At 56.9% G+C, this 13,176-nt stretch overlaps 5 protein-coding genes across 5 annotated transcripts; 2 read left to right on the top strand and 3 right to left on the bottom strand.

The window, feature by feature from the left end:
* Positions 1 to 1,072: 1,072 nt before the first annotated feature.
* On the bottom strand, positions 1,073 to 2,026 carry QBC33DRAFT_296802 (uncharacterized protein). Its single transcript, XM_060423380.1, has 3 exons — positions 1,598 to 2,026; positions 1,303 to 1,451; positions 1,073 to 1,177 (listed from the first exon to the last, which is right to left on the bottom strand). The coding sequence occupies exons 1-3, from the start codon at positions 1,819 to 1,821 to the stop codon at positions 1,113 to 1,115; spliced, it is 438 nt and encodes a 145-aa protein (XP_060278200.1). The 5' UTR covers positions 1,822 to 2,026; the 3' UTR covers positions 1,073 to 1,112.
* A 2,078-nt stretch (positions 2,027 to 4,104) lies between these two features.
* QBC33DRAFT_296815 (pyridoxine biosynthesis protein PDX1) lies at positions 4,105 to 5,420 on the bottom strand. Its single transcript, XM_060423381.1, has one exon. It carries the CDS (start codon positions 5,220 to 5,222, stop codon positions 4,272 to 4,274), a length of 951 nt encoding a protein of 316 aa, XP_060278201.1. The 5' UTR covers positions 5,223 to 5,420; the 3' UTR covers positions 4,105 to 4,271.
* Positions 5,421 to 5,495: 75 nt separating this feature from the next.
* QBC33DRAFT_553126 (class I glutamine amidotransferase-like protein) lies at positions 5,496 to 6,776 on the top strand. The gene is made up of 2 exons (XM_060429369.1): positions 5,496 to 6,037; positions 6,127 to 6,776. The coding sequence occupies exons 1-2, from the start codon at positions 5,772 to 5,774 to the stop codon at positions 6,668 to 6,670; spliced, it is 810 nt and encodes a 269-aa protein (XP_060278202.1). The 5' UTR covers positions 5,496 to 5,771; the 3' UTR covers positions 6,671 to 6,776.
* Positions 6,777 to 7,628: 852 nt separating this feature from the next.
* Positions 7,629 to 9,207, top strand: QBC33DRAFT_502106 (uncharacterized protein). Its single transcript, XM_060425714.1, has 3 exons — positions 7,629 to 8,593; positions 8,621 to 8,801; positions 8,878 to 9,207. Exons 1-3 carry the CDS (start codon positions 7,781 to 7,783, stop codon positions 8,940 to 8,942), a joined length of 1,059 nt encoding a protein of 352 aa, XP_060278203.1. The 5' UTR covers positions 7,629 to 7,780; the 3' UTR covers positions 8,943 to 9,207.
* Positions 9,208 to 9,759: 552 nt separating this feature from the next.
* On the bottom strand, positions 9,760 to 13,077 carry QBC33DRAFT_553132 (uncharacterized protein). Its single transcript, XM_060429370.1, has one exon. It carries the CDS (start codon positions 12,974 to 12,976, stop codon positions 10,001 to 10,003), a length of 2,976 nt encoding a protein of 991 aa, XP_060278204.1. The 5' UTR covers positions 12,977 to 13,077; the 3' UTR covers positions 9,760 to 10,000.
* Between the last annotated feature and the right edge of the window lie 99 nt (positions 13,078 to 13,176).

Here is a 13,176-nt window from a genome sequence, read left to right on the forward strand (position 1 = left end):
CCACGAGCTGCCCTAATGGGGCCTGTTTATTCTCGATGCTCCCCTTCTTAGCAGTCATCTATCTTAAACCGCGTCATATACAATTGTCCGGCTTTCTTTCGTTTTGGGGCTTCGTTTCCTATTTTGTTGATCATCCGTGACAAGCGTTGAATTGGCGGTCATGGTATTTTGCGAAGAGTGATTCTAGCCGAAGATATTGGACCAGTAAATGGCAAGGCTATGCTTCCTATCTTCCAGCGTGCTGTAGCTCACCTGCTCATTTGACAGTGGTTTCGAGTGGTTTAATGCCCTCCCCGTATGCGTTGGTTTCTAAGAACTCGTTGGTTTGTCGTCGACTTTCTAGCTGGCAATGAGCTTGTCGTTATACTGCCCGAGGCAACTACCTTCCGGCTTCGAAGCAGACCCTTCAAGCGATCTTATAAATGGCTATGGTTTGTTTCTGAGTCTGTATCCAGTTACTCATCGAGTCTGCTTTGCCAGCGCAGATACGATTACCTTTGGTCCTCGGAGAGTTTACAAGTTACATGGCTCTTCTCTCGCGAAACAGCACATAATGTTGCCAATGTTCGACACTCGTGCGATCCCCGAACAATTATGACTTGCGACTGTGATATTTGACAACCCTAAGGACCCCGTCAGACCGCCTTCGGTCTATCAGTTCGTTAGACATTGAACATGCCCTGTATCTGTACATATTGTTGATACCCCTAATTAACTAACTGGAAGCACTGGATCAGCACGCCTTAGGTATTAAACCCAAAGGACAGTGGTATCAAGTGCAGACCAAACATGTGGCAACACAAATAAAGAAGCAGCTTGCCCCTGGACTAGTTGCCCCTTCATCTTATGCCTAGCTTGATGCAGAAAGTTCCGACCCGAACACTACCTGGACAACAAAGTTATAGAAATTCCCCCCACCCCCCCCAACCGTCGACATTGATGCAACGACCTAATGCAAATTGGCCCACAAGTTCTGAGCGGTGCCCTGACAAGGTACGGTTATACGCCTGCGAAGTTTGTTTTGTGAAGTGATATCCCTCCCACCACTCTCTTGATATATCGCCTCCCCAGACCCGACCCGACCCGCGTTGATGTTCCCAAAGGCAGACAAATTAACAGTCCTTGGCCTTGTTGCCGTAACACTCGAGCCTCCCGTTGAAGTTGTCGACGATGGTGTCTGCGCGAAAAAGGGGGCATGTCAGTAATCTGTTTGTCGGATACTCTCTTGTTTGCCATATCACCACCTCCCAACCCGAACAATCGCGGACTGGAGGGCAAAAGGAGGAAAGGGACAAGTCTTACTTATGTCGAAGATGGCGGTCGGCCAGTTGGCTTTCGCGGCCCCGGTGCCGGGGTCGCATTGGCAGTGCAGGAGGCCCGGGCTGTCGATCAGGATGCCGCTGGTGGTCTTGTCGTTGCTGCAGTTGTAGCACTGGTCGCCGAAGTGGGGCCTGTTGTTTTTGTTCATCCACTTGGTTAGTCCCTGCTGCTTTTATTTTATTTCCCCCCCCCCTCTATTGTTTTGGGGCATAGGAGAAGGGCGAGATAGAGAGCAAAGAGGAAGGGGGGAGGGGAAGTGTTGGGTGTTGGTGCTCACCCGTCTCCTTCCGGGTCCGACTGCAGGCTGCCGTATGTGTTCTTCAGGCAGTTGTTCAGGTCAAGCTTGGTGCACTTGAGCTGGCCGCTGATGGTGCGGCATTTGGCGGTGAGGATCTTGCCGTCGACAACGACCGAGTCGGCCGAGCACGAGCCGAGGAAGTTGGCCGCTAGAGCCGGGGTGGCGGCGGCCAGGAGTAGGACGCTGGAAATGGTGACCTTCATGTTGCGGGCTGGGACGATATTGATCTAATTTTGGTCTGGAAGAGGGGTGTGTTTGTAGAGGGTCCACCGAACTCGGGGTGGTCTTCACTTTTGGTGGTGGAATTCGTAATAGGAGGCTGAGATAAGGTCTTCTTCGGGTTCCCTCATCCTGCCCCATCATCGCGATATGCCCCGCGATATATAGTCCATGGCCCCCGCCCCTGAGAGGCCAGGGGCGAGGGCGCGAGGGGGGAACTTCATCTCCACACGCCTACAATCAGGGCCGATGTGAACTGCAGACAAGGTTACAATGACGCACTAACCGATAGAGATACAGAAACCTGATGTCCCGACGTTGCTTTCCTCTCCCTGGGACATGGCTGGGTAAACCTGCCTTCGTTGGCGGACCCAGCTCGCTTCAACGCGCGGATATAGTGGCCTGGCGTGATGGATGGGCATTTGGTGGCCCTGACTGGCGAGAAAAACAGTCCGTGTCATGATATCACGGTTGCTGGACCTGACCGCCATTTAGGCATTAATCTAATGGGCTTCTAATTATAGGTTTAAACTCCCATGACCTGGTGCAAGTTCCCGGGTAAATGTCTCCATCACAAGCTTTTGACGACGGCAGGGTCTCGAACAGGACGGAATCCCGTCGAGAGCCTGGACTCCTCCGCTAGTACCAATTTACAGCCGATATTGCACTTCCCTCACTGGTGCCTTTCGAGCCACTTTGCCACCAAACCCCCAGAGATTTCCAACGCTGCCGTCGAGCCACCCAGTTTGCTATATTTCTGGTACTCCACGATACCCCCTAACAGACGAACTCTTTCTCTAAAACCATGATCTCATCCCGTCGGTACCGGAATTTCGGCTGGATATCCAATAACCGGGTTACATTGAGCGGTGCCAGAATGGTTGGCCCTATGTGAGGAGTGGGAACATCGTGTGTCCGAGCAAGTAATTGTATCTCGCCGTTCCTGGCACCTTACACACCCCAGCCTTTGCTGTATTGGCTTCTATATAAGCCTTCAGCTATTCAACCGGTCTCGCCCATTCGAGGGAGGCCCCTAACCGTGGCTAAGACGTCGTACGCCACCCTCCACTGCTCCAGGGGTCTACAGCTCTGTTATCAGAAGGTTTAGAGTTAGCCAGTTTCCCAAATTATTTTACAGACTGATCGTGGCGGTTTCAATGCCCCCAAAGTTCCATTCAATTCCGGTTTAATACAAAGTTGGCCACACGGTAACCACGTGTTTGTTGGCCACTCCAACCGCGCAACGGTTCCTACCACATGTTAACATACTTGCCACCGAGGGGCCGGACGACCCTCAAGAAAGCACAGATTTGAAGAGCGTTGCCTTCAAGTTCCCGCTGGCCCGAGAAAGCCAAGATTCCCCGATGCTTATACAGTCTCATGCCCGCGGAAGCTGCAGGGCAGAGCCTTGGCTTTGGCAAGGGTCGATATTCATAGGCCTGGAGTGCAGTAGACGAATATATGTCCCCGATTAGCGCTGAGGCTATAATCCAGAGTGTTGCTCATATCCAGGCGCCTGTCGGCATCTGATGGCGTTGGCTCGTCCCGGGGCTAGATCAGCATCGAAGACCAGAATTGGCGAAACTCCCGCTTAGCGTTTATGGCCTTGAGCTTCGTGAAGCTAGCAAGGATCCTTTTGTGAGAACAACCGCTGGAGCAGGGCAAGCCGTGGGCCTTCCCTGGAAATAGGAGGTGTAATTACACCATCAGCAAATAAACAAGGCAAGGGGGCAAGTGGAATGGACTCCATATTCTTGACTGGGGTTCTGTCTGGGCGGTAACCATGGTAGTAAAACAGTGGTCTAGTCCTTAGATGGTGATAGGCGAAGAAGAAAGCCTAGATACAGGAAAAACCGACAACAACCTACAGCCGAGACGCCCAGGGGCCCATAGTCTTCCTAGGCTTTTGAATCCTAACTGATTGAGTTGTTAGATGTTAGATAGCGACATGGACAACAAGCAGAATTTCCGAATGTCTCATAAAACTAAGGGAATGGCTGGTCACACTCTTTGAGATAGGATAATCTTCTTCAAGGGCTGATCGATTGGAAGCGGTTTGCATGTGGTTGAGAAGATGTTAGATCCTGCCCAGACTGGCATATATAGACCTGGAACCTGGTAAGTCAGTGCTATGAGTTCTGAAGGCTGATCGGTCTTGAATATTCGGCTGTCTTATGTTCCCAAAACTGATCCCAAATACCAAATAACTGCTATGATGCAAATCGTGGCTCAGACTACCCAGACATCTAAATTTTGTGCTCCTTGCGATACGGGCGAGGGATTCCTTTTCGGCACTTACTCTGGCCCAGATTGCCGACAGAAACAAAGATCATCAAGCCCCTGTCATATCAACCACATGTAAAGACTCCTGTCTCCTGTGTTTGGTTCAATTCTCTTTTGTAGCCCCCCGCCCCCCCCCGTAAATGCAACAGAACTACCACCCACGGCCGGCCAGCTTGTCGGCCTCCCTCATGGTCCCGACGTTGATGCCGACCATGGCCTCGCCGAGCCCGCTGCTGACCTCGGCCAGGACCTTTGCGTCGCGGAAGTGGGTGGTGGCGGCGACGATGGCCTTTGCGCGGGTGGCGGCGTCGCCCGACTTGAAGATGCCGCTGCCGACGAAGACGCCGTCGCAGCCCAGCTGCATCATGAGGGCGGCGTCGGCCGGGGTGGCGACGCCGCCGGCGGCGAAGTTGACGACGGGCAGGCGGCCCAGCTCGGCCGTCTGCCTCAGCAGGGCGGCGTCGCAGCCGAGCTCGCGGGCCAGCGCGCGGATGGCCGGGTCGCCGCCCTCGCGGAGCGCGGCCGAGGCGCGGGCGATGTCGGCGTTGACGGTGCGGATGTGCTTGACGGCCTCGACGACGTCGCCGGTGCCGGCCTCGCCCTTGGTGCGGATCATGGCGGCGCCCTCGGCGATGCGGCGGAGGGCCTCGGCCAGGTTGCGGCAGCCGCACACGAAGGGGACGCCGAAGCCCGACTTCTCGACGTGGAAGGCCTCGTCGGCCGGGGTGAGCACCTCGCTCTCGTCCACGTAGTCGACGCCGAGGGCCTCGAGGATCTGGCACTCAACAAAGTGGCCGATGCGGGCCTTGGCCATGACGGGGATGGTCACCGCCGCCATGATCTCGCGGATCACCTCCGGGTCCGACATGCGCGCCACCCCGCCGTCCTTGCGGATGTCGGCCGGCACCCGCTCCAGCGCCATCACCGCGCACGCACCGGCCTCCTCGGCGATGCGCGCCTGCTCCGCGTTGGTCACATCCATGATCACCCCGCCCTTGAGCATCTGCGCCAGGCCCGCCTTGACAGTGAAGGACTTCTTGTCCGCCACTGTCGTGGCCTGGGCGGGCTCAGCGGTCGCGGAGGAGCCGTTGGTGGTGGCCATTTTTATTATTATATGTGAGGATGGGGGAGAAAGAAGAGGGGATAGTGACGATGAGAGGCAAGAGAGAGTGGCCGGGTTTGGAAAGGGGAAGCACAAAACTTTGGTGGAACCGCTTCTGAGTGACTCAACGGGGCCGAATTGAAATACAACAATTGGAGGATGGGGCGATGCGCGAGAAAAAGAATTGCGGGGATTTTCAGGGACCAAGAGTCAAGAAAGCACATGCTTCATGCATCTTGGCATGCTAGGAGACCCTAAAGCCGCGACTATCCACTCGTGCCATTATCCAGTTGCTTATCGTCCCTTTCAATGTACCTATCGTGCCTACCTATCGAGGTTCCAGAAGTCAAAATGACTCAAACGCCCGATATCGGGAAGGCAAAAGTTTTTTCGCGGCAAATGGAAAATGCCAGGTGCCAGGTAGTCGACTTAGGGGGCTAACGGGGGAGCTACTCTACTGTTACACGGGGACCTACATAACTGATAACCTACCTCGTTACTATTATCGTCACTTTCCCCGCCAACGACACCTCCCTCTCTTCCCCGGTCATGGCTGTGACCATCGGGGTCTTGGCCCTTCAAGGGGGCTTCCAGGAACACATCTCCCTCCTCGTCAAGGCCGCAGCCCATCTTAGAGCCTCGAAATCTTGGTCCAGGTGGCAGCAGAAGAACCATGAACTGGACTTCATCGAGGTCAGGAACGCCGATGACCTCTCGCGCTGCGAGGCCCTCGTCATCCCGGGTGGCGAGAGCACGACAATTGTCCTCAGCGCCGCCCGGTCCGGCCTCCTCGAGCCCCTCCGGAAGTTTGTCAAGTAAATTCAAGCCACGAAACTAACCTCACACCCGGGCGTCTTCTTACACAACGTTCGCCGCGCTGACCCCCCTAACCCCCCCCTTGCAGGATCGATCGAAAGCCCGTCTGGGGCACCTGCGCCGGTCTCATCGTCCTCGCCGAGCAGGCGAACGCGACCAAGAAGGGCGGCCAGGAGCTCATCGGCGGCCTTGACGTCCGCGTGCAGCGCAACCATTTCGGCAGGCAGATTGAGAGCTTCGTCGCCGACATGGACCTGCCCTTCCTGGCGGAACTCGACGGCGGCGGCGGAGACGGCAACACGCCGCCGGCGCCTTATCCGGGCGTGTTCATCAGGGCGCCCATTGTTGAGGAGCTGTTGGCTTGCGACGGCGCGGGGCAGCCGGTAGGCGAGGAGGAGCAGGGGAGGGAGCAGGCCAAGAGCAGGGTCGATGTCCTTGCCGTTCTGCCTGGGCGGACTGTGAGAGCCAAGGGAGGTGAGGTCGAGGCCGAGTCGAGCGGCCATGTGACCGACATTGTTGCTGTCAGGCAAGGCAATGTCTTTGGGACAAGCTTCCATCCGGAGCTTACCGACGATGTTCGGGTCCACGCTTGGTGGCTGAGCCAGGTTCTTGACCAGTTGGAAAGTAAATGAATCTTGATGAAAGACAGCGAAGCGGCCACTTCTAGGCCCCGTATTCTCCTATACCTCCATCTGCTAGATCCTAATTAATTGGCATGGTTGATTTCCATTTGAAATATCGACAAGTAGTATGCTGAACACATATACTATACAGGCCCACCAAAAAGGGCGCAGAGAAGTGGCGAACCAAGAGCTTGAAGCCCGCGGTCTGGCGGTCAAGAATGCGTATGGATAATGCACAGAGAGGCATATTTGAGGTAACCAGCTAAGGAGTTTCACATCCATACCTGCCTCAGGGGCAAGTTGGTCTCATATACCTGGAAGGCTTCATGGACACTTCCAGAGTAGCCCACGTAGATGACCTGATTGGGCCTCTTATGCATTATGCCTCCTTATGGCCTGCTTGGAACCAATCCTTTGACAACTCATCCTATAGCCCCATGCAGAGATGAGAAGACCAGTCTCATAGTTGTCATCATCGCCGCTTCTTCTCATCCCAGACAAGACGGCCTATAGCCTCCTCGTTGGTCTTATACCTCTTGAATCGGCCTCTCCACGAGTCTGCCTTGCCTATGAGTAGTAACTTATCAGCAACCTACCAGCGTAAGTGCCTACCATAGGGTGATTCGCGCCTGAGCAGGCTTGAGAAAATGTACCAAGGACTGCACGTAATCTCGGGAGGTGTAAGTCGGCTAGCATATTATGAGCTGCAATTAATTGCAGATCATTCTTGATACTCTAATTACATCCTCCTTATTTGTTTACATTTTCCGTTCTCCCTTTCCTACTTGAACTTCCTAGCTTTCAATCATATACTTGAGAATAATACATTTTCGCATTGACATGGGATACACAGGAAGAATTGATGATGCCTCGGCAACTTTTAGTCGCCATCCAGGCGCATCCGGGTGCTACCTGTCCTCTATTAGCTACTGAAAATTTGACCCACTTGACTCTTGTTTCGTAGCTCATCCACCGACATGAAGTCGATACTGAATCAGCAACAAGGAGACAACTAAATAGGCTTGATTGCTTGCTGTTCACATCTAATTTAAAGTTCGTACTCAACTTTTCTCTTATCAACCAATTGATCTCTCCCCAACCCCGGGATTGTCAGAAGACATGCCGCAAACCCTCTCACACCCGCCGCCGCAAGCCAGCCAAGCAGAAGCCCCCAACACCCGGCACGTCCTCATCTACTTCATAACGGGAAACCCGGGCCTAATTGACTACTACGAGCCCTTCCTCTCGACCCTCCGCACCCTCCTAGACGGGCCACCCAGCACCACCACCACCACCACCACCACCCGCCCCACCGCTCTCCACATCCACGGCCGCAACCTCGCCGGCTTCGACGACGACGACGACGACGACAACGCCGCCACAGAACCCCACCAACCCCCCCACGACCTAGAATCCCAAATCCAGCACGTCCTCTCCGCCCTCACCTCCCACACCGTCCCCACCCCGGGTCCCCGGCACAGCACCCCCTTCGACAACGTCATCCTAATAGGCCACTCAGTAGGCGCCTACATCCTCCTAGAAACCTTCCACCGCCGTCCCCCGGGCCTCAACCTCACCTCCGGCATCCTCCTCTTCCCAACCGTAACCCACATCTCCCTCTCCCCCGCCGGCAGGCGCCTGACCCTCCTCACCTCCACCATAGCTCCAACCCTCCTAACCCCAGCCCTGTCCCTCGCCCGCGCCGCCGCGTCCCTGGCCCCGGACGCGCTCCTGTCATTCCTGCTCCAGGGCCCGCTGGGGGGTAGGCAATCGCGGGCCGCGGCGGGCGTGACGGCGCGGTTCCTGCGCAGCCGGGGCGGGATCCGGCAGGCCTTGCACCTCGGGGCGGACGAGATGCGGGTCATCGGGGAGGAGGTTTGGCCTGAGGAGTTGTGGGAGGTAGCGGGCGGGGAGGACGGGGAGGGGGAGAAGGTAGGAGGGGTGGTGGTGGATCAGGAGGAGGGGGTGCCCAAGTTCTTCTTTTACTTTGGGGAGAAGGACCAGTGGGTTGCTGATGAATGTCGGGATCGGTTTATTGAGAAGAGGAGGGAGCATGCGAGTAGAGAGGGGGAGGGGAGGAGGCGTGGGAGGACGAGGATCGTGGTGGATGAGGATGATATACCCCATGCGTTTTGTATCAGTGAGTGACCCCCTCCTCGTAACCGGATCGGTTTCGCCCTGGATACGGGGACATTATGATTGCTAACGAGGTGTAGATCACAGTGAGATGGTGGCCGAGAAGGTCAAGCTGTGGATTGACGAGATTGTTGAGAGCTTATAGATGAGTAGTAGGCTTTTGCTTACCTCTACTCAGGGGGGTTGTGCTATAGAGGAGTTGGGATGATGCTAGGATATACAGGCATGTTTTAGGACTCGTCACTTGTTAGCCAAGGTGTATATATCTAGTAATAGTTCTATGCGGCTCAGCAAGGCGTAATTCCATGAATAGCACGAAATAGAAGATAAAGGCAGAAGGTCAAGAATATAGCTCAGAAGGGTACCATGACTTGAACCCGCATGCTTCACAGCGCGCTGCGAATCCAGAGTATCAACACGAGAACACTCCTCAGCAGTCCTACCTCCCCATAACCCTCCTCAAAACTACCAGGACAGGGGCTACAACAGACACCCCAGCAAAGCCATCTCAACAGTCCTAACCAGACAAGAATCTACTACTATGTATCTGGACCTCAGTTCCGCCCAGTCTTGGCTACGGAACTTGCCATGCCAAAAATAGACGGGCTAGAAGGTCACTCTAGCGAAGGCCCAAGACCGGAACTACGCCAAGGAATCCTGCTCGCTACCGAGTTCTACAGTCACCTACTTAACCTATGCCCCTTCGACGTGGCTGCACATGACCCTGCCCAATTGTGCGTGGTACGGATTTCGACGCGCTATCCTCCGCTTGCTTGCTATCACGGATGCGCGAGGTACGTCAGGTGGGAGGGGAGGCAGTCGAAGTGAGGACCACGGGTGAGGTGTCCAATGGATGTGTCCACCACCTCAAGAGAAGGGAGGAAAGGGGGGCAGGCGACACGCGGACAGACGATACAGAAAGAGCAGAGCATGCTCAAACAAGGCACGGGACCACATGGAAGGACGGAAAACTTTTGAATTCACCACACGCACATCATCGAGTCAGTCTACCTACATCGAGCCAAGCCACAGGAGCTAACCCAACCCGGCAGCGGCGGGACGACGCTCCGCTAATCCCCATCCCTCGGACGGGCGGGGCCCCATCCCGAACCGGGACAACCACAACACCAGCCAGCCAGCCATGCACATCTGCAATCAGCCCCCCATCTTCCACCCAGAACGCTCCAACCAGCGCCCATCTTCTCAAATAGGACTCGTAGGATCACGCACGCTCCCCCCGCTCCTGCTCCCGCTCCCGCTCCCACTCCGCACGCTGGGTGGTCCCGACCCGAGACCGGAACCCGAGCCGGAGCCAGATCCAGATCCCGAGCCACCGTAGCCGCGCTGCGGGGTCTGGACAAAGCCGTAGCCGGGCGGGCCGCGGGAGACAGAGCAAGGCGTGCCGTGGAGGCTCGGGTGGCCGCTCGTGTGAGTCGACCGGGCCGCGATGGTCGGGTTACTCGCGTCCTCGTCGCTCGACTGCGTGAAGCCGGATACGTCGCTGAGCATCGACGAGGAACGGCCCCTGGTCTTGTGCGGGGGCGTGCCGATGGCCGGCTGGAGCGGATTCTGGAAGTGTGAGAACTGGTGGGGAGGGAGGAGGGCCGGGAGTTGGGGGGCCATCGAGGTGGCGGGCCATATCGATTGCTGGGTGTAGGCAGTAGCCGGGTGGACCCAAGGAATCGGGTTGTACTGCGTTGGAGCTGATGTCGGGGCTGCTATTGCTGCTGCTGCCGCTGCTGCCGAGCCCTGCTCGTGGCCGAGTTCGTCCTGGAAGCTAGATAGGTAGGCCTGCATCTGAGCCGCCATGCCCTGGATATGCGTCTGCTTATCCGTGTTGAGGGCGCGTGCTCGGTCGATCCGCTCGCGGAAATGGTGTTCGATGCGGGCTGCATCGGCTTCGAGCGCCGCACGCAACTGGCGGCGGCGCTCGGCCTCGTTTAGACCGCGGGCGTTGGCGTCGGTGATGCGGGCCTGTTCGTTGTCGACCTTGGCTAACCTCGTGGCGATCTTACCGCGCTTCCCCTTCAGGCTGGCTTGCTCCTCCTCGACCGCCTTGATCTCCTTGTCGATGGAGCTCTTGAAGCTCTTGAACGAGGCACGCGCCCCGTCGAACTGGGCCTTCTCCGATGTCCAAGTGGCCTGCTTTGTGCGATACTGGCCAAGAAGCTCTTCTGGAACCGTCTCGAACTCCTTCAGCTCGTCCCCAAGGTCGCGCATCGACTGCTCCGCCTGCTTCTGCTGGATCTTGTTCTGGGCGACCTTCTGCCTGAGCTTCTCGTCGTTCCCTCCTGCCGACTGGACGGCCGCTGACAGCTTCTCGATTTCCTTCTTGACGGCGTTCAACTTGCGGTTGTTGTCCTTCCGGGCGGCTTTCAGCCTTGCCTTCTCGTCAGCGAGCTTCGCCTCAGAGGCCGCAATCGACGCCCTGAGCGTCGTTGCGGGCGAGTCATGTCGGACGTGCGACCGCTGGCCACTGGGCGCCTTGGCTGTCACCTCGGAATCCTTGGTCTTCGCCTGGATGGTCCTGACACTGGTCGAGAAGAGAACCTCGCCGGTCCGAGTGCTGATGAACTCGCACTCGTAGCTGGACAGCGGCGTCAGCCCGTAGATATCCCCCGTCCACCGCGTCCCGAGCGGCTCCTCCTCCTCACCTTCCTCGAGGGCGATGATGCGGGTTGGCTGCCAGGTGGCATTGTTGACTCTGACGTAGAAGGGCTTCGTGGTATCGATCCCGGACTTGCTATCCTCGTCGTAGTTGTCGGTGGTGCTGACTGCATCCGGGAAATGGCTGGTGCTAAAGCAGACCTCGTCGCACCCGACGTAGCCGATCCAGATTTGTTCGGGCTGCGTGTTGAACGGCGCATTGCCCAGGTTATGAATATCGGTGGCGTTCGATCCCGCTGATTCCGATGCTGCGTGTGATAACTCATACTCCTTGACCATGACGATTTTCGTGCTCGCGAGGGCGGCCCAGAGTGGCTGCCGTATCCGCACCTGCGCACTTTGTTTTCGCCTCTTCTTCCCGGAAACAAAAGTCGTGCTGCTCGGTGGTTGGCTGGGATCCGTATCTTGGCTTGCGAGTCCAGCGTCGGTCGAAACCTCGATGGGGAGTGATGGCGCTTTCCCGGCCTCGGGATCCTGGATTTGGGACTGCAGATCCCGCTTCTCTCTCCTCAGATACCACTCCCGTATGTACCGCACCAAACCTTGGGTAAGTATATGGATGGCTAGCATGCTTCGTATCCATCCATGTGAGCTCTTCTTCTCGAAAGAGCGAACAGTGGACTCGAAGGGGCCGCCATCGGCGCCTGAAGTGAAGAATTTGGAACCAAACATGGAGTTCAGCGGGGTGAAGGTCGACCATTTGGAGTAACGGGTCCAGTGGGACAAGCCAACGATGGCAACCGAGAGGAGAATATTGTTCGCCGTCCCTTGTCTCGAGGCCCCTCCGCCACCTAGTGTCAGGGAGATGACAACCTGGGCAAGATCCAATATGAACTGCTGCATCGGGGCCCACAAGAACAACCATATCCCGAGCATGATTACGTCCATGCAGAGCAGCGTCGTCAGAGACGGGGTCCCTTGGTTTCCGTCAAAGATCTCGGTTATGCTGAGGCCGGAGCTGGTCGTGACGGGCGGAACAAAGGTGAGGAAGGTGAAGAGCATGTAGATGGTTGTAAGGGCGACCGGTGACACCTGCATGAGAATGATAAGGATGGCGATAGTGTCGTGGAGAGGACACGAGCGGAGGACGGTGTAGGCGAGGCCGAGCGGGCCGGGGTCACGGTGGACGTTGGTGTTCTTGGCATCGTTGACGTTGATGGACCGGTGGCTCTCCTCGGGGAGGGGGTGGGCGGGCGGAGAGGTCAACGAGTCGGCCGAGGAAGACTCGGAATGGGTGCCCACCGAGCCCCTCCTCAGAGTCTCAACTTCCTTGCGCTCGGGAGCCATGTCGTCGTGGTGCCGTGCGAAACCGTTCGTAGTCGAGGAGGGCATCGGAGGCATAGGCGGAGCGGCGGCATGGTCGATAGCCGGCTTAGGGATGCCATCGAACTGGCTCTGGCTCTTCTGTCTCGTGATACGTTTCCCGGGGCCTACGAGGCCATTCTCGTGTCTGGTGTCGCGGCTGTTGGCGGCGCCGTTCTGTCGCTTTGCCGAGGAAGCAGCGCGAGGCATACGCTCCTGCCGACTCAGACGCTTGTTCTGAGCCAGCCCAGCGAACCGAGGGGGAGAATCGGGAACCACCACGATTGCGCAGCCCGCCTTTTTTTTTTTTTGGGGGGGGGGGGGGGGGGGGGGGAAAGGGGGGGGGGGGGGCAGGTTGCGAGTTCGGTTTTGGTTTAAAACCGAAAGAACGGAAGAGATTTTCCCGCGGC

The sequence above is a fragment of the Phialemonium atrogriseum genome (genome assembly GCF_030411735.1).
Source record: "Phialemonium atrogriseum strain 8032-3 unplaced genomic scaffold QBC33scaffold_49, whole genome shotgun sequence".
Taxonomy (NCBI): Eukaryota; Fungi; Ascomycota; class Sordariomycetes; order Cephalothecales; family Cephalothecaceae; genus Phialemonium; species Phialemonium atrogriseum.